This window comes from Seriola dumerili, unplaced genomic scaffold (genome assembly GCF_002260705.1).
Source record: "Seriola dumerili isolate Sdu_G_001 unplaced genomic scaffold, Sdu_1.0 BDQW01000533.1, whole genome shotgun sequence".
NCBI lineage: Eukaryota > Metazoa > Chordata > Actinopteri > Carangiformes > Carangidae > Seriola > Seriola dumerili.
This window is the reverse complement of record NW_019174788.1, coordinates 41,055-66,034: the sequence shown is the minus strand read 5'-3', so window position 1 is coordinate 66,034 and position 24,980 is coordinate 41,055. Positions and strand designations below refer to the sequence as shown.

The following is a 24,980-nucleotide window of genomic DNA, read 5'->3' as shown; positions in this document are numbered from 1 at the left end:
TGATGTACCTTTTTATTTTTACCAAATGAAAGAGTTTTTGAGTGTCACATCAGGAGTGTTTCAGGTTTGCAATACTGGCATTGCTGTTTCTTCCCTACACTGTCGGCAGACCAGAGAGGTTTGATAGCGGGTTGAAGTGCCCTTTTACGTTGTTGTACACTGGAACCCATGGCCTTGATTTCTTTACTTAAAAAAAGGTCACCTCAAACCACTATCGGCATCCACAAGGCTCATTTTTATTCTTCAATGATTGTCTACTGATCTTGCCATAATTATGATTTGACTGTTAGCAAACCTGTGATGGCAGGCGAAGATAGAAAAGTGAACTTGGAGCATTGTTTTTTATTTTTTATTTTAATGTTTTATATAAAATATATTGTGGTATACAGGTTGTTGTTTTTTTTTTTTAGAAAGGGGATTCTTAATTTTGCAACTACTGAGTTTTCATTTTCCCATGATTTTCCATTTGGTGAGAGAAGAGAGATATTTTTAATTTAGGTGTCTTTTTTTATGAGATATTCTCAGTCTCAGTGCTTTACTTCTCTCTGTACTGTATACTGTATATTTTGTGCTACACTGTTGTGACCTCTGTGGTGTGTTGATGTATCTTTTTCTTTTGTTCCAGCTGTGTAGAATTTATAATGAAAAAAACCCCCAAGAAAACCAATCACACTCCTATATTCTGTGTGTATTTATTCCCATATTTGCGATAGGCAATTTACAGGAATGCTGTTTCGGGATTTCTTAAGTGATATCACTGTTATTTTTTATGCTTTTTAAGATAAACACTGTTACATGGGGGTAAGAAAATGTTTCTGGCCATATGATAAGGGAGCTGAAACACTTCCTCACCATTGAACATCATCTCTAAAATTGTCATACACCAAACCAGAGTCTTATCAGAAATCAGATTGCTTTTGATGTAATTCAGCTGTGTATTTTCTTACACTTCCTAGACGATGACTCTAAACTGATTCCCAGCTTGCACAAAGTTTAATTTCTTTGATATAAACAGTGCTATGTAAATTTCCCCGCACATTGATTGATCCGATGATTTGTTGTGACAGAACAGAAAAATCGAGGAAGCTCATGTTTTGCATCGATAACTGCTTAAAGGATGGGCTCGCTGCCGACTTCATGATGCAGCACTCTCTCTACCCGCTTTCATGTTTCGAAATGAGATGAAATGAAGCCATCAATCATCAGCAAATTGCTGTGCGGCTTTGTGCCATAGATCAGTAACAGTTAGTAGGATGGTTTTTATCAATAGCACTTATAATCATAATTGGCTATTTGAAAATTCATATATCAAAGCTAAAAATTAATCAAGAGATGAGATGAAAGAATTCCTCTAAAAAACAGGCAGTTTTATTCTCCACGTCTCTCTAACATTAAGCTTGTACCACTTTGTGACAATTTTGGCCAACACCATGCATCTACCCAGGCTCTCTGCTTATGGGCCTATCAGAGCCATTGTTCTTACGGACAAGCCCTGCCCTGCTGGTTTTCCATTAGGAAATTAGAAGGCTCTCATCAATGTGACCTGGTGAAATCGATCTGTGCTCAGAATACAAAGCACCATAGAGAACAGTGTAAGAGTACGGGTGGATAGGGGGAATTTATGGAGAACATAAATAACAGTGTCAATGTCATCCCCTGCTGATGTGATGGAGGTGAAGGATACATGTTAGCATCTTTAGGGGCTTCACACTGTAAAACCTGAAATGAAACCTTCAAACATTTGCTGTTTCAGATACATATCCACCTAGGAAAACCTCCAGGGAACATTCCCTGAAGCTTACTTCTTTTTTTTTTTTTTTTGCAACCTTTAAAGAAAGTGTCTTAAGAAAACTTTTCTGAATAACTGTAGGGGAATGTTCGCTACGAGGTTCCAGCTAACTTTCCCGCACCCTTCGGGCAATGTTCACAGAATGTTCCCCGAACTGAAAAGTGTTTGCTGGGATGCTCAATTTAATTTCCTGTGAGTTTCCTGGAGATTTTCTTGGGATTTACTTGGTGGCCTGATGACCTGCAACAAGCAAACAATCCAGGCGTGGTCTGTTTATGTTTGTGATAAAACCATTAAAATGTTCATCTGTGACCACATGTCATGGAAGTTCATAATATCATCATCATAATATGATCACTCAACAGCAACAGTAATTTCTTACATTAGTCATTAACTTGCTAAATTGCTACCTGTAACGTGTAGAAATAGAAAAGGAGACATTGTGGTTTTACAAGCAGCCAGTTCTATTGGATATATTTACTGGCCATGAACAGCTAGCTTAGCCCTGCTGACTGTACACAGAACAAAAGTCCCATCCTCACAGTCAAGCTGCTGGATTGAGGATAACTTAGCAACTAGGCTAAGTACACATAATTAAAAATTATGAGTAACAAGGAGTCACATTTCTCTTCATTTGGTAAACTGTAGACCAGTCTCTCCACCGAATGCACAGAGACCAAATAAATCCTCCATAAAAATCCCTTTTCAGACAGCAACTGTAACTAGAGCAGAAGTGCAGAAGATTCATTAAGTCAGTGAACTGACCCAGTAATGTTAAATACACAGCTACTAAAATTTAGTAACATTAGCCACTATAAGCTAGCTTACAGGTCAAATATGACCAGCAACAAAACCCTGGAGTGTACTGAACAGAGAAAATATGTCTTTTATTGCTTATGAATTCAGTTTCTCCCTTGAAAAGGACTGGAGGATTGACTTATTTCCTCTTTTAAAAGTTACAAAGTCTCGCTTCAAGGACATGCTATTTGTGATGTTGGTAATAGTGATGAATAAATGTATGAAATGTAATTATAAGCACAGTAAAACTTGGGTTTAAGAGGGTGATATGGATGAAGAGTATTTTGAGTAAGCATGTATTTGTGTATTTTGCTGTTTTGTGTGTGTGTGTGTGTGTGTGTGTGTGTGTGTGTGTGTGTGTGTGTGTGTGTGTGTGTGTGAGTGAGAGAGAGAGAGATCCTCTCATTTTTTGTTTTGCAAAGAATGAGAGGATCAGTGCTTTTCAGTCTTGCTAACAATGAAGGGGATTACTGTCATTCCTCCCAGTGTCCTTCCCTTCCTCCCTCCTCCTTCCCTCTGCTCGCTGTGAGTTTTCCTGCTGTCTCCACTGGGTTTAGTTACAGTAGCTTTAAACTGATTTAGCCATTTAGTGTCAGCCTATTGAGGGATGACAGCCACTGTCTGTCCCCTCTGCCTGCTCAACCTGGATCTGATGGCTACTCAGTAGCATTTGGCTCAGCTCAATATATACACACAGAAGCAGACACACTACTACTTTATGCAGCACTGCCGAGATGGCTGCAGGTTGAACAATGCCCTGGTGACAACCTCATGGACAAGATGTGCTTTATCATCCTGTATAATCAGCAGTACACACATAGAGTTTGCACACATGACCCTAAGAGCAATAAGGCGAGAAGAAGATCAGCATGAATGTAGAGATTAATGGAGGACTGTCTGTCGTGAGGGAGAAAGAGAAGGAAGAAGATAATTGATAGAAAGAATTTGAAAAGGCAGAGGAGAAAATGGGAAAATGTTAGATTGAGTGGACTGAAAATGGATTTAAAGGCAGGATGAGGAGTTGAGCAAATTGAAGGAGGAGATGATGCAGTAGGAGGGGTTACTGTTAGGAGTCGAGGGGAAATGAAAGTAGTGATTGGTGACGAAGGACGAAACAGAAGATGCCTTGTTAAGATGTCATAAATCTGCATTGGCTCTGAGCGTTAAACAAATATGGGCTCTGAAAGAATAAAGTAGGAGATAGAGAGAGGAGGGAAAGGAAATGAGGAAGAAGGGAGGGAAAAAGTGAAGGTTTGCAGATAGGTGGACAGAGATAAAGCCTGAAAGACCCGTTGTGTGATAAATGTCTTTATCTCTTTCAGTCCTACGGTTTAATATCCTGTGTGGCCTGAACGTGTTTACTGTTTGGGTGCGATTATGAGAAGCAGAACAGAGAGACAGTACCTGTATACTCACTGTGTGTGTGTGCATGTCCTACCTGAGTGAGCCTGCATTTATTTGCTGTATTTCTGATATCTATCTCACAGCATGAAAGATTTGTTCCATTGATTGTATCTGTGAGAGTGCTATTAAGCCGAGTGGAGGCCAATCCCCCGCTGCAGCGAGCTTCAGTGAGTGTGTGAGTGCGTGTCACTCAGGAGGGCCAGGCCACCTGTGGGATGTTTGGTTATTAAGTCCCAGCTGGGTGTGTTTTAATTTTAATTGGTTAGGCTACTTTGTGCTGTGTCTGAGGGAATTATAGGCAAATACATCAGAGGGAGATGGAATTTCCAGCAGGGTTTATAGGCTAAAGACTATTTAAAAAGCTAACAATAAATACATGGCACTGATGTGTAGAAGCCAAAATGTAATGGGAATCAGAACTGTGTGTACGTGCTTCACTCCCTCTGAGTTCATCCAAGTTAATGGATTCATGTGGCCGGTTAATCAATTAGCATGGGTCAAAGTTCACTTAAATTTTCCATGACAGGCTGAGGTCAACTTCAAGATTCAGTTAAACCATTAAAAACACATGGTCAGGACTATTTTTCACGCAAACTATTTAAACATTTTGTCCAAATTACATACTTCAACTCTACTGGGGATGTACTTTGCCTTTTGGGTTGGGGTTGTTTCTGTAAACACATTGTTGGGTTAACTATGCTGGTTCATAATGATGGGTTGTTTGGGGTAATCTGAACACACGGTTGGATTCTCATGCTGCCTCAAACATAACATTTAAAGTGGTTCATTCACAGCTGACCAGCTCGGCCATTGTTGAACTGTCTGGATCGATCCAAGTTGTTTTTATCAGTAAACATCAACGGTACAAAAAAGTTACTCAATTATTATTATGGTAACAACTGTAGAATTGCTCCAAATCACACAAATACTTAAAACAGTAAATTAAACTTATGACCACCCCCACAGTCATGGTTTAACCAGTGACATCATTGATGTAATCAGCAAGAGCATAAATTAGGTGTTTGTCTGCCACCACCTTTTTGAACCCTGGAGTCCATGGTGAGGATCAAGGCTCAACCCTAAGGTGTGCAATTTAAACCAATGAAGTACAGTAGAACTATATCTGTTTAACCAACAAAAGTAGTGCTGGACATTGTAAAAAAAAAAACACAGTGCTAACGACAAACAAACAAATACAAAGATAGCTTTGTACTCTTCCCAATGTCTTAATATTACATAGCTAGCATAACTACAAACCTTTGGTCATTAGGGTAGCTTCATTAAACAGTGTCAGTAAAATTACCTGCTAACTTTTATCTTTAGGAATTTAATGGTAAGGTAAAATGAAAACATGTCAGTAGCATTAGCTGCTAACTTAAAGAAAACAAGGCTAGCATGAAACCAAGCAGTGCGGTGTCACCAACATAATTCAGACATAAGGCTAGCTTTAGCCGCTAAAGTTCTGAAGCTTAGGCATTGTAAGCCTAACATTAGCAACTAAACTTCTAAAGTTTGAACAATATAAGGCTAGCATTAGCTGCTTCTTTTGGAAATTTCGAGGGTACACTTAACTAGCTTTTGGACATTAGGCTAGTAGAAGCTACTAACCTTTGGACCTTACAATTACAAAGATAACTTAGCTCCTCCTAACCTCTGAATATAACAAGGATAACTTTAGCTGCTAACTCTTTGACTGAGGCTAGCATTCAGCTACATTCCATAGTGCCAGTAACATTAGCTGCTAACTTTGGCCTTAATAAATTTAATTGTAAGATGAAATGAAAACATGTCACTAACATTAGCTAATACCTAATGTAATACAAGGCTAGCATGAAGCTGAGCAATGCAGTGGGAACTTAATGGGGGCTATTTCTAAACTTTGTTATCTTGTGACTTGATTTAAATTTGCTCTGGGCAATTCATGTAACATTGAAGAAAAATAATGAACAAAGACTGAAAGTAATATGACATTAATTTAATATGTTGTTCATTTTATCACAAGCAAATGTATACATAAAAATAAAATACATGTAAAATTGAATTAAAATTGAAAACCAAACAATTTTAAAAGAGAATGGATTGTTTGTAACTTTGCTTTTTGCCTTTGTACTGAGAAACTTTTCTCTCCTTGCTCTGTCTGCCTGCATCTCTTTTGCAGCTCCAGACTTATGTCCTTCAAACAGCCTATGTAAAGTCGGCAAAAAAATTCAGTCCTCGTGAATTTAAAATCCTGGCACATGGGTATTCATTCATTGTTACTTTGCCATGATAAAAAAAAAAAAAAAAAAAAAGTCTCAAATGTCTCTTTGGCTTGTTGTCTCACTCAGCATCAAAAATGTTACTTTTTAAATTATAAACAGAATTTAGTCAATTGTAGAATGTTACAACATTTCCTGTCATTATAATAGGCTACACTAATCAACATCAGGGCAGAAAAATCAGAAATACTGCTTCAGAAGTATCAATTGTCATATAAAGCATACTATTTAAATGTTAATGCAGCACTATGTATTATGCTCAAATTGTTCAGCTGCTAAAGGTGAGAGATCTCTGAAGGTCCTGCCAACTCTGCTTCCCCCGTCCATCTACAAGAGGAAAAGTCTTCAGACCCACCACTGACATGCAGCCTGTAAGTTTTGCTTTAGTTTTTCTACTTCAATAAGTATGGACATTTGTACTGCTTGATATTGAGGCTTTTTTTTTTCAAAGAACAAAACATCATGAGAAGCAGACTGTCAGTTACATCAGCTTTGTTGTAAAATCTTGACATGTTCACCGACATACTGGATTATGATAGCATACTGTATGGTGTACACTCATACTCAGGCATTTGTCTTTGCACATTCGCACAACATGGAATGCTGGATTTAAATTACTGCCAAAGGCAAAAAAAAAGTCCCCTGGGGCCCAGTAAGAAGAGAGAGGGGAGAGAGGGAGGGGAGTAAGGATCATAGAAGAAAGTCAGTGTTAAAAGAAGAGGAAAGAGGGAGAAGGGCCCGGAGGAGCTGAAGAGCAGCTGTTGAGTGTTGCTCCTCCGAGAACTTCTGTACATGCTACAGGCTCCTCCCTTTGGCTAACATTACAGCACAGCAGCTGTCTGGAGGATAAGACACACACACACACACTTACACACTTATGTTTTTGGGGATGATTTACACTCAGAAACGCAGTAGCCCCACATCAACGCACACTAAAACTAAAGTTAAGCACACTCATCACTCACTGTCTTGCATGTGCACTTGTGTGTGTGTGTGTGTGTGTGTTAAACCAAGGTTCCAGAAATGGTGCACATATCTAGAAGCAAGTTGACTTGTGTAGCGTAATAAAAGGCTAGCACATTCTTTGCTCTTGACCTTTTTGCCCAAGTCTCACTGCAGAAAATACACCTTAAAACACACACCACACCTGCCTGAGGCCAACACACAGCCAAGAAAAACAGCAGTTGCATTTACATCGTGCAACAGTATGCCAGTTTATGTCGCTCCTTCACTCTACTCTTTCTCTCTCTCTCTCTCTCTTGCACGCGCTCACTCTCTTCTTTTGATTTCCATCACACATGCGTATGTGCACACGCTGTGAAAAGTGTTTGTTTCCCTTGTGTGTTGTAACAGTAATAGCAGTGACAGTGAGAGCGACTTAGGGCATCCCAAGAGTACACCGGATAATTACTATCATATGCTCCACTGACTTACTAATGGAGTTTTGCCATTATATCCCATCCTGTCCTCCTTTTTTTTTTCTTTCATTCACGTCTCTCCTGCTGATGGAATAAACAGAATCTCATGTGTGTATCGTTTGAGGATGAGAGCATTTACAGCTACCTGGATAGGCCTTGTCTTCCTTTTTTTTCTTCTTCTTTTCCATTTTCAGTTTCCCCTTTTCACCTCAGCTTCTATTTTATCCTGTACAACTCATTCACTCCTGTGACCTTCCCTACTTCCTTTACCTTAATGGAAAAAACTAGCAGCTATCAAGTGATGAGAGAGCCCCGCTTATTACAGAGCCAGAGGGACCTTATCAAGCTGCTGTGTGCAGTAATAGAAAACACGACACAGCGTTTACCTGCGGACAGCTGCAGTGGCAGTGTGTCTACCTGTGTCAAGGTTTCCCCTCTCCCGCCCGCATCGCCTCTGTGTGTGAGTAAGGGGCCCTGGTATTTCTCTCAGCTGCATCCTTATCAGCTTATCAGACCTGTCCACTTTATTTGATCCAAGATCAGAGGACAGAGCTCTGCATAATGTCTCTCTCTCCCTCTCTCTCACACACACACATCCACACAGGATAAAAAGAAAAACTCACCGCGTGAGTGGCTGTGTTAGAGTGTTTTTGTTTGAGATGTTTTGCAGATGCTCAACTACTGTTAGCGTGTGTGTTAGTGTAAATTATTTACTTTCAGTACCCACAGTCTCGCCTCCCTCCTCCTTGCACTGCCTGGTTGTGCCTGTCTCTTACCATACTGCTATTTCCATTTACACACACCATATAAATGTACTGTACATACACTAGGTTTCTTTCATGTACTCACTGGCCACAACCGAATCATTTTCAGAGAATAAGTGAAAAGAAAAAAATTGTAATAATCTGATCCTCTGGTCACAGCCTGTACTGTATGAAACTGCCTCAATCTAAATATTTTCAGAAAACCGCACAAAAAATAGATCTGATTCTCTGCTCACGACCTGTACTCTATGACACGCTGTATGAGAGCATGCTTCTTTTCGGAGCCACATGCTACAGGGTAAGGGGCAGCACGGGTGGGGTTAGAGGGGCTAACATTCCTTACTAATTGTATGTGTTCGCTATCCCTCCTTCCCCTCAATGTGTGTGTGTGTGTGTGTGTGTGTGTGTGTGTGTGTGTGTGTGTGTGTGTGTGTGTGTGTGTGTGTGTGTGTGTGTGTTTATGCTTCATGGTGCAGAATAGTTTGGGAAATTGTTGCCAAGACATGTGTTTGTGAAGTCAACCTTTGCCATAGAGGGTTGTGTCCAGGGTTAGGTTTTACGTTTCAAAGGTCTGCTGTTATGCTACAGTAGGAACAAGAGTCAAAGGTCATATCAGGGGATATCTGTCCAGTTGTGACTATTTCGAGATGCTCTCTGTCTTTAAATGTAAAAGTATATTAAAATGATAATCTGTGATACTGATACTTATAAACCAGTATTAGTTTTGCTACTTTTACTCTATCAGCAAAAGATGCAGCACAATATCAATTCAATCTATGCCCAGCTCATAAAAGATTTTACATTTGCTGGTTTAGCCCTCAGGGGATTCTTCCAAGTAGAAATCCTTTGCTGCACAGGAAATGATGTATTTTACTCTGGTGGCAACAGCAGCAACAGCAGTTTGTTTAAAGCAAACAGAGGAAGGAGCTGGCTGTTAGCAGTGATACGAGTGCACAGTTGTAATTACAGAAAATCCAAACATAATCTCACCTGCTGGGTAAAGCACGTATACATAAGCTTAATTTAATTGCCATTCAGATGGTGATGTCTGTAAAGAAATTTAGGTGTAGACATTTTAGAGCTGGATCCATCTGAACTGTTTTATTTGCTCCAATGCTTGATGTTCTCTTTTTATTAGTCAAGGTTACATCATTACAAGCTTTTTTTTTTCAGTTTCTCTTCAACAGCAAGAAGCAGCCAAATCTGCATGATGCTGTTCACGGTGTCCATGTTTGTTTATCACACATCTTTTAAGTGTGATTTTCCTACTATAAGACAGAATAATGGCTATCTTGTATGTTTTTTTTATTCAATCAATCTAAAATTTAAATTTTTTTTTTTAAATCTCCGTTTAAATAGGTGAATCCTGCTCTATCAAATTATGTGTTAGATGTTTTTAAATTGTATGTTACTTTGAGTGATTTACTCATGTAAAATGATTTACTCCCCAAACCCTCAGGCTTTCCTCCCCTTACTCCCACTGTAAGTCTAGTCTGTTCTTTGAATTTAATCACGATTCTCAGGAATAAAAACAAAGTTCTTACAATAATCTTTTAAAGGTGGACATAGCATTGGATTTATGAAGAAATCAACTGCTCAGTGCACAGGTTGTTTCCTGTGTAGTTATGTGGCCATTTCTTCTTTTCTTTTCTTTTTTTTCTTACAAAAACAACACGCTTTCATTGCCTCCCAGGTGTAATAAGTGAATCTTGCCAAATGATTTATTATTTATGTTTCTCAGACATGAAGCAGGAAAACTCAGCTCCAACATGGACCACTGAGATAAAATAAACTAGCCGTTCACCTTTTGATAACTCTCTGGGAAGTAAGACTGTCTGTGGCATTTTCAGTATCTGGTGGATGACATTTTTCTGCAGGCGGGGAGTTTCCAGGTTCACAGTGAAATATGAGTCGACTTCTCTCCTCGGTGTGACAGACCTATCAATGAGTCCTGGCTTATAGCTCAGGGGAGTTTGTCTGGCTTACCTGGTGTAAGCGATGGGACATCTCTCTCCGCTCGGGGTTGTGTGTGTGTGACAGAGTGAGTGTGTGTGTGTGTGTAAGAGCTAACGCATACATTCCACATTGCCTGTTCACTGCGGTGAGCAGCTGTTAACAGCATTACGCACTGTGTATCTGTTTGTGTAGGATCATTGGATGCTATTTTTTCTGTCTCCCTGAAGTTAAGCGTGCCGTCGAGTGAGGCTTTCTTACTGCATTCTTCACTCACATTTACTCAGACACATGCTTACTCACAGGAAACAACATGTTCTGGTATGTAGCAGCAGTGTTAATCAATCCTTAGGGATTGCAAGTCTTCTAGAAAAAAAGAAAGATACTTTGGAAAAACGACAGGGGAAGAGGAATGAATGAAGCAGTGTGTATCCATGGCAACGCCGCCCGTCCGTGGTGTTTTTAGAGAAGTTTGCGATGATTGCAAGGGAAGGCAAATGGATTCCCTGTGGGGTTTACCTCTTTGTAGCTGTGCCCCCTTTTTGAGAAAACCATTACTGAAAATGCATGTGTATTTGTGCTTGAGTGCATGTGTGTGTGTGTGTGTGTGTTTTGGATCTTCCTGAACACAATGCCATCAATACTAATGCATTATCAGAGTACACGTGTGTGATACATCCAAACATTTCGAGATCAGTCGATGCAGTTCCATTACTGCATGTGTGTAATTGCATCTCTATACACACACAGACACACTAACATGGCTGATTATTGCTTACTTTGTTCTCTCTCTCTTTCTCTCTCTCTCTCTCTCTCTTTTGTGGCACAAAACCACATTCACTTTCAGGGTCAGAGGCATGATTCATACTCAGGTCACAGAAAAACAGGGTGTAGACTGAAAAGGTAAACTCAAACATATAAAGTATTTTTTTTATTTTGTTGGTCACCCTCTATCTCGGGAGAATCTGATTTTCCCTGCAAGATTATATGGATTATTTTAGGAAAGGTTGGGCCTCCTTTATTGCTTTTCTGGGACAAATCCATACCATTATTAGTGATAACTCTCACTCTATTAGATAAATCTCAGAGGGACTACAGTAGCTCTCTGAGAAGGTTTGTGTTATTGTTTGTCTCTTTAGTGTTTGTGTTGTGGGCTTGTATACTTACCTTATAGTTATTAACAGATCTTGAGTAAAAATATGTATGATTTTTGTGGAAGAAACGCGTATTCACATACACTGTCCCCACTGTTGCGTCCACCCCCTGTATGTATGCACTCATGGCAATGCAATGCACTTTATTTATCCTCCAAAGTGCACATGCTCATTTAAATTCACAGCAATTTCCAATATGAATGCATAATGCCACCCCCACCTCTATCTCTGACTGTCTCTCAAACACACACACACACACACACACACACACACACAAGCTCAGAGGTTTTGTGTGTCAGGATTGGATTGTGAGCGAACTCACTGCTCCAATGCTAACAATGATGGAGGGAGTGGGAGAAAAGCAGAGTAAAATAAAGTGTGAGGAGGTGTGTGTGTGTGTGTGTGTGTGTGCGTGCGTGCGTGCGTGCGTGCGTGTGTGTGTGTGTGCGCGTTTTGACATTCGCGTGTGCTGTGTGGTGGTAATGTGAAAACTCTGTGTGTGCGCGTGTGTGCGCGTGCGCGTGTGTGTGTGTGTGTGTGTGTGTGGGGGCTAGACTCAGATAGCCACAATATTCATTATTCTATCACCTTCCACATTATCACCATCCACACACAGACACACTCTCTCTCTCTCTTTCTCTCTCTCTCTCTCTCCTAAACATATGTATTAACAAAACATGATTGTAATCACTTAATCGCTTACTCACCGCCTCTGAGACACGTCCCACACTTTTACACACAACACATCCCACACATACATGCACAAACACACACACTGCTGCCTCTCAGTGTGCTCTTGTAGCTATTAGGCTAGTGTCATTAAAGCTCTTCAGACTAATTATCTCCCCTGATGAGCCACAGGTCTCAATGGGACAATGGGGAGAGATCCGGCATGATTGACTTGGCCTGTACAACTCTCAATGTGCCATTAGCCCAGTGAGCAGAAACACACACACACGTAGTACTGTATATACACACTCACACACACACATACTCAGCCTTGTGCTAATGTAAGTCAGCTTCTCATGTTCATTTGCATATTTGTGAAAAGACCTGTCAGTTATTATGAAGAAAAAGTGTATGATGGAAGGATGAGTGTGAGAGCGGGTGTGTGCCGCGTGCACTTCCTCTCTGTTTGTGAATGTGCGTTTCAGTGCGTGTTCGTCACTTTTCCTCTCTCATGAGCCAGGTGCCCCAGGGGAATGCTGGGAATGTAAGCCACTGATGAGTGATGGTGACAGTTTGCCAGAGAAACAGAGCGATGGAGGGAGATGGAGGGAGAGAGGGAGATGCCTTACGTTTATTCTACAGATATTGCACCAACCACTGATAAGCACTGTCACATCCCAGGAAAAAGATTTCCCCCTATGGATCATCATTCATTTTAATTCCCTCATTAATCAGTTTATGCCACGGTATTTGGGCAATTGAGGATGATATTTGTTTTCACTGTGGGCTGCGCATGCATGCCTGAGTTATAAAAGCCAGAAGAAACAGAAGGAGGAAGGGAGGACACCCAGAAATTGGGAAATAATTTACAGTAGCTTAAAAACAGGGAGTGCGGGAAGAGCGAAAGGGACGATGGTTTACCATTAATACAGGTAAACATATTATAGCTAAGTGGGCTGAGAGAAAGGATTCCACAGTCTGTCAGTCAGAGATATCAATAAAATATGTGCGCATGTTTGTGTGAAGGGTAGAAACAGAGAAGAAGATAGCAGCTCTGTTGGAGTCAGACTTGTGTCTAGAATTTATTTCAGGACATACAAATCCCTCTCACCTCGAAGGTCATCTTATCTTTACAACTTCTGAATGTGTTGGTCCATTAAATTCTGTGGGAGTGGGATCCTTGGAAGGTGCATCTGACCTTAGCAGGCCAAAAACAAGGTGTTATTTTAAATGCAATCCATGTTTCTAGATAAGCACACAACTTTTCAATGTAGCAATACAGTTGTGTCATTGTTATAAAGTAAGTATGTTTTTAAAGCTATATGTTGTGCTATGGTGCAGTAGATTTCTCCTCAAGCCAGGTAATCAACCTTTTTTAACGACCATTGTAAAAAGTATTTATAACACTGTACAGCTAGTGGCAATACAGCTTTTTGGTCCTAAAATATCTCAACGACAGTTTGAGGCATAGCCATTTATTTTTGTTCTGACATTCATGGTCCTCAGACAATGAAGCCACTGCGCCTGATGATCCCCTGACTTTTCCTCTATCACCGCTATGGCAGTGACATTTATGATTTTGAGTGAAATGTGTCAAAATTTGTTGGATGAACTGCCATGTGATTTGGCACTGATATCCAAGGTGCCCAGTGAATGAACTGTACGCATGTTACTGATCCATTAACTTTTCATCTAGCGCCATCATCAGGTCAAAATTTAATTTGTCCAATACTTTGGTTTATGAACAAATATCTGCAAAATGAATGACATTCCCAACAGCATTTTACCTGCTAAACATCAAGATGTTAGCATTTGCATTGTGAGCATGTTACCATGGTGACATTAGCATTTAGCTGAAAGTACCACTCAGCCATGATACTGCCTACCAGAGCTATGAATGCGAGTGTACACTCATGTTAAATGCTAGGCTATCAGGACACTTAAAACCTTAAAGCAGCTGTTTGTTCATCAGGCCTCATCTTCTTATTGTATATCCCACTTAATTGGCGTTCACTGACTTTGCTTGCAGAGGACATGAAAGGTTGGATTTAACATGTAAGAAATGGGCTGTAATGTTTGCAGAAGCACATAAGATAACTAATTTTAATTCTCAGAGAGTTCTGGTAGAAATTATTAGGGGGATGCTTTATGTCCCCAAAGCAGACTGGTAAACTAGGAACCATGCCCTCTTCAGAGGGTGTAGACCACATACTACAATCCATAACAACCTGCAGATCATTTGGGATTAAGTACACAAAGAGACCAAAAAGGTATTTGCTGAGAAATCCTACAGGATTTCAAGCTTGTTATATTGGATATCTTGCCTGAGGGCATAAGTGAAGTATCTATTGTATCTATTATGAAAGCTAACAATTATTGACACAGTAGCTATTACATTAAATTGGTTTCAGTCAAATCCCCCAGAATTATAAACAATGGCTGTCCAAATTGAAACAAAGAAAGAAACACAAACAGCAGCTCCAAATCCACACACCAATTAATATCACACTGCTTTCAAAAGTGACATCCCAGTTACCAAAGTCAGCCCCTCAGTTTGCTTTCTGCCTCCCGCTGAGGTTTGAAAAGAGGGGGGAGAGAGGGTGAGGAATGGGAGAGAAATGGTGAGAACAGATGGCAGAGTGGCCCCTATGTTCAACTGGCTGGGTGATTATGGACACAGCTGTCAGTCACTTTGCATGTAAGTGTGTCTGTGTGTGCAGTGTCTGTGCTTTTTGTGTGCTCGTCCAACTCCCCCATGTATTCCCTAGCTCCTTTGTACTCAGTGTGTCTTGATAATATTACATTCCATCCATGTGTTTATTACTAGAACATATTTTTGTGGACATATTGATGCAATGGCAGAGTTCAGATCAATGATCAGAGTTCAAACAAAACCTTGAACAGAATGTAAGATTCATGACACCTGTTCACACTGCAGTGAGCAGAGGTTTTCTCCCTCTCTCCCCCTCTGTCTCTCTTCTCTCTTTGGGACGTTGGTTGGGCTTTACCCCCATCTAGAGGAGCGTCTCATTATTGCCGCTCATCTTTTGTCATGGCAATATTTGCATGGTGCAAAATTCCCAGGCACACCTCATTAAGAGGCTCAACCTGTTTGACTTCATTTGATTTAATTGTCATGAAACTGTAATTAACACAAATGAAATGCTTCATTTCAAATATATATTACAAATTATTTACAAAGTGGTAACCATCCTTTTAACATATGAAAGTCAGCCTGTGGTTACTGACATTATTTTCTAACATAACATTGACAGACAGTATTATTACCATAGAAAATTGACATTGTGAACTTGTTAGCAAAGAAATGTGTACTTATAATTACAACAAATTGCGCATCATTAGCATTAATCTGGTGTCATGTTTCTGCCCACTTGATAAATGTAAGTCCAATATCCACTCTCCCTTTGCTCAGTGCGAGCTATATTTTGCTTTTTCTGCTAAGTGCTCCACTATGTTCACCAACTAGTCTCTAACTTTGTCTGTCTGCTGTTTGGTGCTGGGCAGGTAGTTTGCAGTGGGTTTATTGGGGCTTTTGCTCAAAACATCCACTTGCTGTGAGTGAAAAATGGCACTAACGGGAGAGCGTATCAAAACATTAAAGTTGCGAGTTGTGAGACTAAAACAGTGAGTTAAAAGATGCTAAAATTCCATTGAGTGGAGGGCTACATCAGAATTGGATGTTTATTCTCTTTTTGCAGTTTTGGTGTTCAACGTGTGGAACAAATAAATATTCCCTGTCATGTCAAATTCACTGTCACTGTCACATACATGGCAGCAAATGTGGAGTTATGATCTGGTGTGAAAAACATCAGAGCTAATTAGCAGCAGCTATTAGCCAGCTGTAGAAACGGTTTGCCAAGGAAAAAAGTCCATGAATGAAACATGAGGTGTTGCAACATGTCTCATTTCATTTTAGCTGAGAGTAGGATTTATGTATGTTATTCTTAAAGTATTACTTTCACTGAGTGCAACACTGTGTCTTGCTGAATTTACTGAAAGGCCAACTCCTACACTTCAGGTTCAAGCACTAAACCTTGCATGCAAAGTGGTCAGAGGCAATGTTTATAATAATGGCTACATTTTATCTCTGAATAAATGTGTCTCTCTGCTGCATCATGCCATCATCCTTGGAGTGGTTTCAGTTGGCAGAGTGGGTGCATAACGGTCCATCACATCTTTGATCCAGTCATTGTAGTTGCACATCTTGGTGTAGACAGTGGGGTGAGCTGGGTTCCTGCAGCCATGGCTGAACCACTGCAGACCCTGCAGCTGGCCATCGCAGACCATCACACTGCCATCATTATTCTGGAGAGAGAGGGGAGAGAATAATATACTCTGCTGTGGTTGTTTACGGGAAATGCATGCAAGTGAGTGAGTTGAAATGAAATGAAAATGCAGTGGAAGGCAGGGAGAAAGGATGAGGGCAGAGACACGGATTAGATTATGATGCACAACAGACATACAGGTGAGAAATGCAGAGCTACAGTTTCACTGGGTTATGTCCATACTGACCATGCAGTTATCTGTGTATACTTGACCAGCGCAGACCATGCCCATGCTCCAGTACAGGAACTCAGGGAATGTGTTCATACAAGTCTGGTCATCCACAACAGGCACAGTTATACACTTCAGACGTTGAGGAGGCTCATCTGTTTTGGAGAGGACGAGGGTGATTTATTGCACTGATTCTTTCAAACTAAGTACTTCAAATCTCATCCGAATTTATAACACAAGTACAACTTAGTGGTTATGATATATTCAGTACCATCATTCATCAATCTGCCTGTCATTCTTTGACAAGAGCTTCCTTCTTTTCTTCATTTCCTTCAGCAGATCTATGAATTAGCTCCCATTTTTATGCATTGTCTCCACTTGCACTGGAGCATAAGGTCTAAACCTTGAGTAAATACTATTTTCAAGGTCTTCCTCTTTTAATTAGTCTTGATCACTGACTGGGCATTTTGACAGGTAATTAGAAACTCTTCTGATTAAAGAATGCCATTTTAGCTATTATTAAAATAGTGTCCATGCCTTGTTAGGGCAGCAGTGACCAGAATACTGATGAATATTTTAGCAAGTACAAGCCCACCTGCTGATCAGAATCCAACATTTCCCTCAGTCATGCTGAAAATATAAAAACAACATTGTTGCATTTTGTATCTCTCCAGGTTAAGCCTAAATGTATGATAGGTGCTTCCAGCCATTATGCTATGCTAAGCTAAGCTAACTGCCTGGGCTCCAGTTTGATTCTTAACTGACAGGTATGGAAATATAAACATATTTTCCAAATATTGCTAGCTGAGACTCTTCTAGTTTTCTCATAGCTGGCCCTGTCTGTTCATGGAATTTTTTCTGTACTACAGGTTAGCATGGGTTACCGGTCTCTGACCCTGTTGTTTTCTTCTCCTTGTGGTGCTGTAGAGCAATGTTTACATTATAGAAAAAATATAGGTCACCATATTGTTTGTTTCATGAATTCTACTAGTACATGAATAAGGATAAACATGCACAGTGCCAGCACAGTGGTGACATGATACATATTTCACCAAACCACAGAGAGCAATAATGTCTATCAGTCTGTTAAACATAGTTTTACATTTTTTTTTGTGTTAGGAAGGAAATTCATTCAACATATTCATCAAGCCTTAAAAGAATAGTTTAACGTTCTCAGAAATGCACTTATTGGAATACACTGGAAAAATAGGTGGATACCACTCTCACATCTATGTGCTACATATGAAGCCAGACAAGCATAAAGACTGGAAACAGGAGGAAACCACTAGTTTCCGACTCTGCACAAATTCGAAATATAGCCACCTTCCAACACTTGTAAAGCTCACTAATTAAAAAGAGATATCTTGTTTATTTTATCAGAACTAACCCTCTGCTCGAAAGTGAACATGTGTATTTTCCCAAAATGTTGAACTGCTACACACAAGCTGTGTTAATGAGAAAGGTTTGTTTACAGTAGAAACTCCAGGGGCTTATAGCTGATACTCGAAGGAAAGCTGGAGTTAAAACTTTGTAGGGCAGGGAATGTTTGAGGACTGGATTAGGGAACACTGGTTTATCCTGCAATTATACTAAATTCTAATGTGGTTACAAGTTAATGAGCTGCAAAAGCCACAGTAGCACATTTAAATTCACTTACATTGATTTGGGACGGTGGAGCCCCAGCCGCTGACATAGCAGGTCTCTCCAGGCTGTGGGCAGCGACTGGGCAGAGGGATGGGCTGAACGTACCGGTTGAAGCGGGCCGGCCTGGACAGACGGACCATCGTGAGGCTGTGGAGTGGTGAGCGGTAGGGGCTGTGATGGATCACATCAGCAATCGGAATGTGCTGCTCGGTGCCCTCCACCACAGTCACATCATGTTCCCCAAGGGATGCAATGGTTCTGTCGGATCTGCAAGGATACAAGGGAAGATTGGTTCTAAAGTTATTAAGCTCAGGCAGGAGGACTTTTCAGGCCTCAAGCAGAAACAGGCCCATGACTAAGGAACAGCAGGTAAATGAATGTTGTTTATGAAGGAACACAAGTGGACTTTGCAGTGGTTCTGTCCACTGACAGAGTAGTCTGCCGACAGATTATAAGATTATGGTATGGTATATAAAAGCTACAGCATGTGCAGTTCTTGCATGAACATCACTTCTCAGAGGGAAACAAAAAATGCAAAATATTCTGCTTTTTTTTTTTTAATCTCTTCAGGAAAATTGTATAAGACACCAGCTTGCTGAATGCAGCTGAAGGTCACGATGCAAATGCTGCAGCAATTGAATTAATGGTAAAAAACAAACAAAATTGCTAGATTTAAATAACACACCATTGAATTTTAACAAAGTAGAATATATCAAGCACTTCAGCCAGGTTTTACCAAGCCCAAATGTGATTTAACTGCTGGTAGTCTGGGGAAATTGGATGTCCATTAAACTAAAGTACTGCCATTATGGTGAAAACTCTGCTTACCCAAAACAAAAGCAACTTTTTACATTAAAAGTTTTCTTACAAATGACTCTAAAAACTGTGACAGTCATTAAAAAAATTATATGGAACATGACATTGCAAAAGATTTTAATTTAACATCAGCAGTCAGTTTTTGTTTGGCATTAACAGGCAATAACACCTACATGGGTGTACAATCAAAGGAGGTTACGAGCCACCATTTGTCAATGAGCGCTCCACTGCAGGATACACTTCTACCATGCAGATAGACCTGCCAGGGTCTGGAGTGAGGCTGGCAAACCTTGTCGTAGTTCAGGGGAGACGCTCCTGCAACACAACAACGAGAACAAACAGGAACTATATGGCTATTCCAACATTAATCTTAGATATAAGATACAATGTGGTAAATATCTACCTGCAAGCCCCAAAGCAACCATCAGAGGGAGAAGATTCATTCTGTATATCTTGTTTTTGTCGTGTATTTGTGTAGCTCCAATAACGTGTGATGACCGTTTCACCAGTCTTGCTTCTTTATATCTGCAGGACAGTGGGAGGAACAGACTTCTTTACTGCTACTCAGCTTCACTTCCAGTTCAGCCGTAATTTTTGTAATAGCTTTATCAGAGAAAGTTTCAACACTTCCAAGTTCATTTATAGAGACACACCTTGTTTCCTGTAACTGTTTGTTCCTTTCCAGAGAACAAGAAAGACCCTCCTGAGACATGATACATTACAGTTTTTGTATTTTGGTGACGTTTATATTGTTTTCATAGACTTAAGATCAGCAAACACCTGCTGTTCACAGCTTCTTTAAGCTTGGTGGCTATATTAAAACCATTTTTTATGGTTAATCTGTGCACCACAACTGCACTCTACACTGGATAATGGTGCCATAGATAAATCGACGGAGCTTCTGTAGCACTACGAACAATGATAATAAGAAAAGATAAGAGTGGAGATATGATTCCCTCTGCTGGGAAGTTAACATAATGGCGTTAATATTTTACTTAATATTTTACCATGACGTACTTTTAAAAGGTCACAGATTGCACAACTCTGAATGCAGTTTTGTGAAAGTAAAATATTTGCTTATAGGCCTAATATTTTCTTCCTCTTAGAGTCTCTAAAAACATGATTTAAAATATTTTTTGTTAGTACTTAAATAATGACTTTTAAATTATTTCTAAATTCAGGTAGAGGCATCCTCACAAAGCAGGTTAACATTTAGTTTTTGTGATATTTATCGATTAAATAAAGAATTTAGGAACAACTGGTTTACTGGTTAAGTAATATAACAAAACAAACACAATCAAATCAATAACATCATCAAAACTATAAATAACATTGATAAATATTTCAAATTACCTCATATAATATCATTAAAATAAAGGCAGAGAATGTGCCAAACCAGCACAAACAAATGATAGCTTATAACTGTAACAATACTGTCATATAGTCTAGTTTAGGTACCTCTCGATTTGTTTCTTACAAGTGTAAACACTTCTTGATTTTTCTAATACTGTTTAATAATTTGTTCCATCCCAGTGTACTAACTGTATTTAAAATGTTAGTCATAGGTCTGGGGATAACTAATTCAATTCTCACATACCAAATGGGATATGTACATATGTGTTAGAGTACTCCAAAAGGACTGAGGTTTACCAACAGACGTAGCTTTCCTCGTGAAAACAAGCAGACTGAGATGTAATGTGGCCGCAACTGAAAGCCAAGACTGATTTATGCATATCAGTGACACTACAATATAAACAACAGGGTATAATTCTAGCAGCCTTGTTTCATGCTAATTGAAGTTGATTGAGATCCTTTTCATTAGCATGGAATCATATTACTGAACAATACTCAAGAAGATAATGAATGAACTAATAATGAACTGATTACACTTGTCACGACTGGACTGACAAAAGTAGAACCTTTCAAAGTGATAACTGACCTTTCCCATTTTCTTCAAAATACTGCCAGCATGCAGTGACCAGGACAGATGTTGATCAGGTGTAACTGATCTGATTAATTTGATCCAGCTTGAAGCCTTGTATTAAAAGGCAGAGCTGGAGAATATTAGATAATCTCTGTTCAGTTATCATTGATTTAAATGTAGACATGTTTGAAATAATAGTTTTTATTGACCTAGCACAGTTTGTAATTCAACTGTTGATTCATGGGTTGAATCATCTGCAAAAATAACAGTAAAAGATTTCTTGGAAACAGGGAGCAAATAATTTCAATAAAATAGAGGAAGGGACCGAGGCCACCTGGCAGCAGAGGAGTCCCCATTGTAGAATACTTCTTGCCTTCTGTGAGACAACTTCTTATCAGAGAGAGGCAAAGGTCTAAAACACCTTGAAGCAACCAGCAAATCATGACTGGTGACATCAAATTTGATGGTGTGTTTCCACTGAAATGGAAATACATTGCACCTCGGAAACATCTGTTTATTATATGACATATGGTAGGAGAAAAACACCTAGCAGCAATTTAACATGGTCTGCCATCCACATTATCTGTCCCAGGAGAAATATCTGCAGGGAGTGATGACAGCGAACTTTCAGCTTTTTTAACATCAACATAAAAAAACATGACAAAACAGGCCATCATAAGTCAAACTAGAACAAACTTTAATTTCGCAATTTTAGTAATATAATGTTGTTTAAAGTAATTGTTGATGTCAACTCACTAACACATTTTGTGCATTCCTGCTCATGTGTAACACACACTCACAGGGTCCAGCAACATAAGCCCATCCTTACAGCACATGTGGCGCATGATGATTCTACTCATACTGTATACACTCTCTTTGAAGTAGCATCCCTTTTTAGGTATGACAGCTCCAACAGCATTTAAATGTAGAAATCTGATCTGTGGACAGCTCTGAATAAAGATGCAAATATGCTCAAATCAAAGCAGAGGCTGGAATCCAATTAATCAAACCACATTTGTAAAAAGTCCGGTCTGTCAGTAAGCCAGGTTTCCTCCTCTCTCTCTCTCTCTCTCTCTCAAAGTGTAATGTTTTGCAGCAGTTTCAATCAAATTACTGTCAAAGCCAGATCTGATCACAGTTGTCAGCTGAGATAAAACATGCGAGACAAATTCTGATAGCAAATACAAAATGCAGTTCTTCTCAGATTAATCCAGCAATAGTAATATTTTGTCAGAAGTATTATAATACTGTTGTCCTTAAAATGCACACAGATGTGTAGTTTGTCCTGTGGCTCTCTGGTACAGTATACATCTTTTGTAACAACTACGCATGATCGCACTTGAAAGCAAATTTCTCTCCTTTAGTTTTGTGCTGCTTGTAGCTTCAGAAGAGGCCACATGTTGGAGATTGATGAATTAATTAAAAATCATCACAACACTCTTGCATCACCGCTTGTCAGAAGCCACAAAACAAACTTCGCAGTCTTTGTTGTTTATTCATCTCTGTCGGTTTCTATGCGCTCGCATTTTTACATGTTGTTTCTTTTCATCCATTATTAATTGCAGCAGAGGCCTCTGTTCTGGTGCTGCCTCAGCCGATAAAAGTCTGGTGCCTCATTGCAGATTCATACAGACAAGAACACGTGATCCTTTGCATCAGTGAGATAAAAGGAAACACAGGTCTTACACAAACAGACAGGAGATAAATGCACAATTCACCGCATCAAACAATAAACTAAATTATAAGTTATCAACCACACAGAGTAGTTTTTGTACAAATATTTTATTTCAAGATAAGACACAAATATTTAAATTTATTCAGGTGGAATGACCATTTAAAGTCAACTATGAGGAAACAAAAATACCAGTAGGTGGCGATAGATCATTAAATCATTGCATGTTTTTCATGGCTGGTTGTTTTCTAATTCTGACACCCATGGAGAAATTCCTTGGTTCATGAAAAGATGCAGCTTGCTCCTTTTCTTGTGCTTGCAAAGTTGTTTCTGTCCAGTTTCCTCTGTTCAAGATGTTTTTTTTTTTTTCAAAGGATTACATTCCCCATTGGGTGGTTATCATCATGAACCACCGGTACAGTGGCCCAAGAAAGCACTACAAAGAGCACCAGGTACATTATTTCTGAAGATGCTGTTTGAGGTTCTGACGCTTAGGTGAGGTGAGCCATGGCAAAGTTCAGAATGTCAAATAAGGCTTTAGCCTTTTGTGGGTAGCTTTAAAGTTTTTTTACGCTGTGGGAGAAGGTAGTGGAGGTCACTGGAAATGAGTTTTTGTTTACTGCTGGGGGTAGAAGAGGTGGTAAATCTGGTCCTGCAGTATGCCACCGTATGTGCTCACAGCTGTGGTGGTGTCAGTGTAAAGGTTCCTGCAGGAAACACAGAAAGAGACGTTTAAAGAGATTAATTCACACTTACTGCATTAATGAATCTGCATTTAAGATCTCTTACTTTGCCTTCTCCTCCAGCTTCAGGCCCTTCACGCCTTCCAGGTACCCACTGGCAGTGTTGACAGTACTTTCATAGAGGGTCCTGACTTTATCTGCAATCTTGGTCAGAGTCCCCTGCTCCTGCTCCTCCTCCTGCGCCTCCCTCGGCACACGGAAGCTCTCAGCACCTACGGAAAGAAAACCAGGTCAGACGGGTCAAAGGGTATCACGTATTATCAGGAATACCAGGTATATTTCTCCATTTATTTCTGTTCTGGATTCAGTTTTATCATTTGAGAATACACTTACTGAGAGCAAGGAGTGCAACAAGCACGGTAACGACCAGCAGCTTATTCATAATGTCACTCGTATCTGTGAGGAAAGTGAATGAAGAGACATTAAAAGCTTACCTCTTCTATCCACTAGGGTGAGATATTGTCATAGGTTTCTCCCTCTCATGTGTAGTCGATACAGTGTATATGTGTTGATATTAATTGTTTATGTATGAATTTTCCTCATCTAGCATGAAAACCAAACATTTTCCGACCTTCATCTCTGTTAAACACACAACTTATGCCAGAAAATATTAATTATCTTTGAACTTGTCTGATGACCAGTGCCAGATTCATTAATTTGAAGACTTTTAAACTCTATCCCATTCAGTAAAGGAAGCAGAAGTTGTCAGTACTCACTGTATTTCTCTCCAGAAATGGCTGTGGTGAAGAAAACAGAGTATGAGGTAACGCTTGCCTAACCAGTTTATATAGGAGAGTAAATGTGTTGACTTGTTGCTCCCAGAGCCAAAGTGCACTCTGTGGGAGATAAACACACACTGTTGTCCAGGTGGGAGTATGTGTCACATTGTGTCTTGATTAAACAGACATTGTTACTATCTGCATAATCATGAGGATGGTATGTGAAGCATCAAAAAGTGCTTTAAATGTCATCAGGAGCTAAAGAGTAATTGAAAGATTTGATTCTATGAGCAGAGGGGTTGAAGGGAGGAGAGGGCATCATGTTGGTGCATTTCCCACTAACTCTTGGCAAGTTTTGAATGCACCACAATTAATTGTTTTCCATTGATTTAGTTAGTAGTTTATTAATGCAGGACACGCATACACCTTGCCAAGTTCACAACCTCCAGAAGGAGGAACTTGTTACTTGCATAACAGAGATGATGCATTCATGCCACATTACAATAGTCCTAAGTCCTATTAAGATGGTCCTAAGTCTAGAGTGTGTTGAACACGTCATCCAGTCTAATTAGGTTATGAAATATTTGGTCAGCTAGACTAGATTTATTGTGGCAGTCAAAAGACTTCTCTTTTTTATGGAGTTTTGTTTTGTTTTGTTTTTTTTTTTGGGGGGGGGCTGTTGTTTGGGGTGAAAGACAAACTCTTCTACCTTTCCTGTTAAATATCCATGGATTACTTCT

General features: G+C 39.7%; 2 protein-coding genes across 2 annotated transcripts; both read right to left on the bottom strand.

Moving 5' to 3' along the window:
- Nucleotides 1-16,314: 16,314 nt before the first annotated feature.
- LOC111235817 (trypsinogen-like protein 3) lies at nucleotides 16,315-19,651 on the bottom strand. The gene is made up of 5 exons (XM_022764378.1): nucleotides 19,586-19,651; nucleotides 19,356-19,497; nucleotides 18,380-18,633; nucleotides 16,741-16,877; nucleotides 16,315-16,533 (listed from the first exon to the last, which is right to left on the bottom strand). The coding sequence occupies exons 1-5, from the start codon at nucleotides 19,623-19,625 to the stop codon at nucleotides 16,342-16,344; spliced, it is 765 nt and encodes a 254-aa protein (XP_022620099.1). The 5' UTR covers nucleotides 19,626-19,651; the 3' UTR covers nucleotides 16,315-16,341.
- A 3,218-nt stretch (nucleotides 19,652-22,869) lies between these two features.
- LOC111235819 (apolipoprotein C-II-like) lies at nucleotides 22,870-24,285 on the bottom strand. The gene is made up of 4 exons (XM_022764379.1): nucleotides 24,238-24,285; nucleotides 23,855-23,917; nucleotides 23,568-23,733; nucleotides 22,870-23,485 (listed from the first exon to the last, which is right to left on the bottom strand). Exons 2-4 carry the CDS (start codon nucleotides 23,901-23,903, stop codon nucleotides 23,395-23,397), a joined length of 306 nt encoding a protein of 101 aa, XP_022620100.1. The 5' UTR covers nucleotides 23,904-23,917; nucleotides 24,238-24,285; the 3' UTR covers nucleotides 22,870-23,394.
- Nucleotides 24,286-24,980: the final 695 nt, after the last annotated feature.

Bases quoted from the DNA above. Each gene is read 5' to 3' on its own strand.
- LOC111235817 (XM_022764378.1), bottom strand. From the start codon at position 19,625: ATGAATCTTCTCCCTCTGATGGTTGCTTTGGGGCTTGCAG. The intron at 18,634-19,355 runs GTAGGTGTTATT...GTATCCTTGCAG, and splicing joins TCCTTTGATTGTACACCCAT to ATCCGACAGAACCATTGCAT. The intron at 16,878-18,379 runs GTAAGTGAATTT...TCTCCAAAACAG, and splicing joins CTCCACCGTCCCAAATCAAT to ATGAGCCTCCTCAACGTCTG.
- LOC111235819 (XM_022764379.1), bottom strand. From the start codon at position 23,903: ATGAATAAGCTGCTGGTCGTTACCGTGCTTGTTGCACTCCTTGCTCTC. The intron at 23,734-23,854 runs GTAAGTGTATTC...TTCTTTCCGTAG, and splicing joins TGTTGCACTCCTTGCTCTCA to GTGCTGAGAGCTTCCGTGTG. The intron at 23,486-23,567 runs GTAAGAGATCTT...TGTTTCCTGCAG, and splicing joins AAGCTGGAGGAGAAGGCAAA to GAACCTTTACACTGACACCA.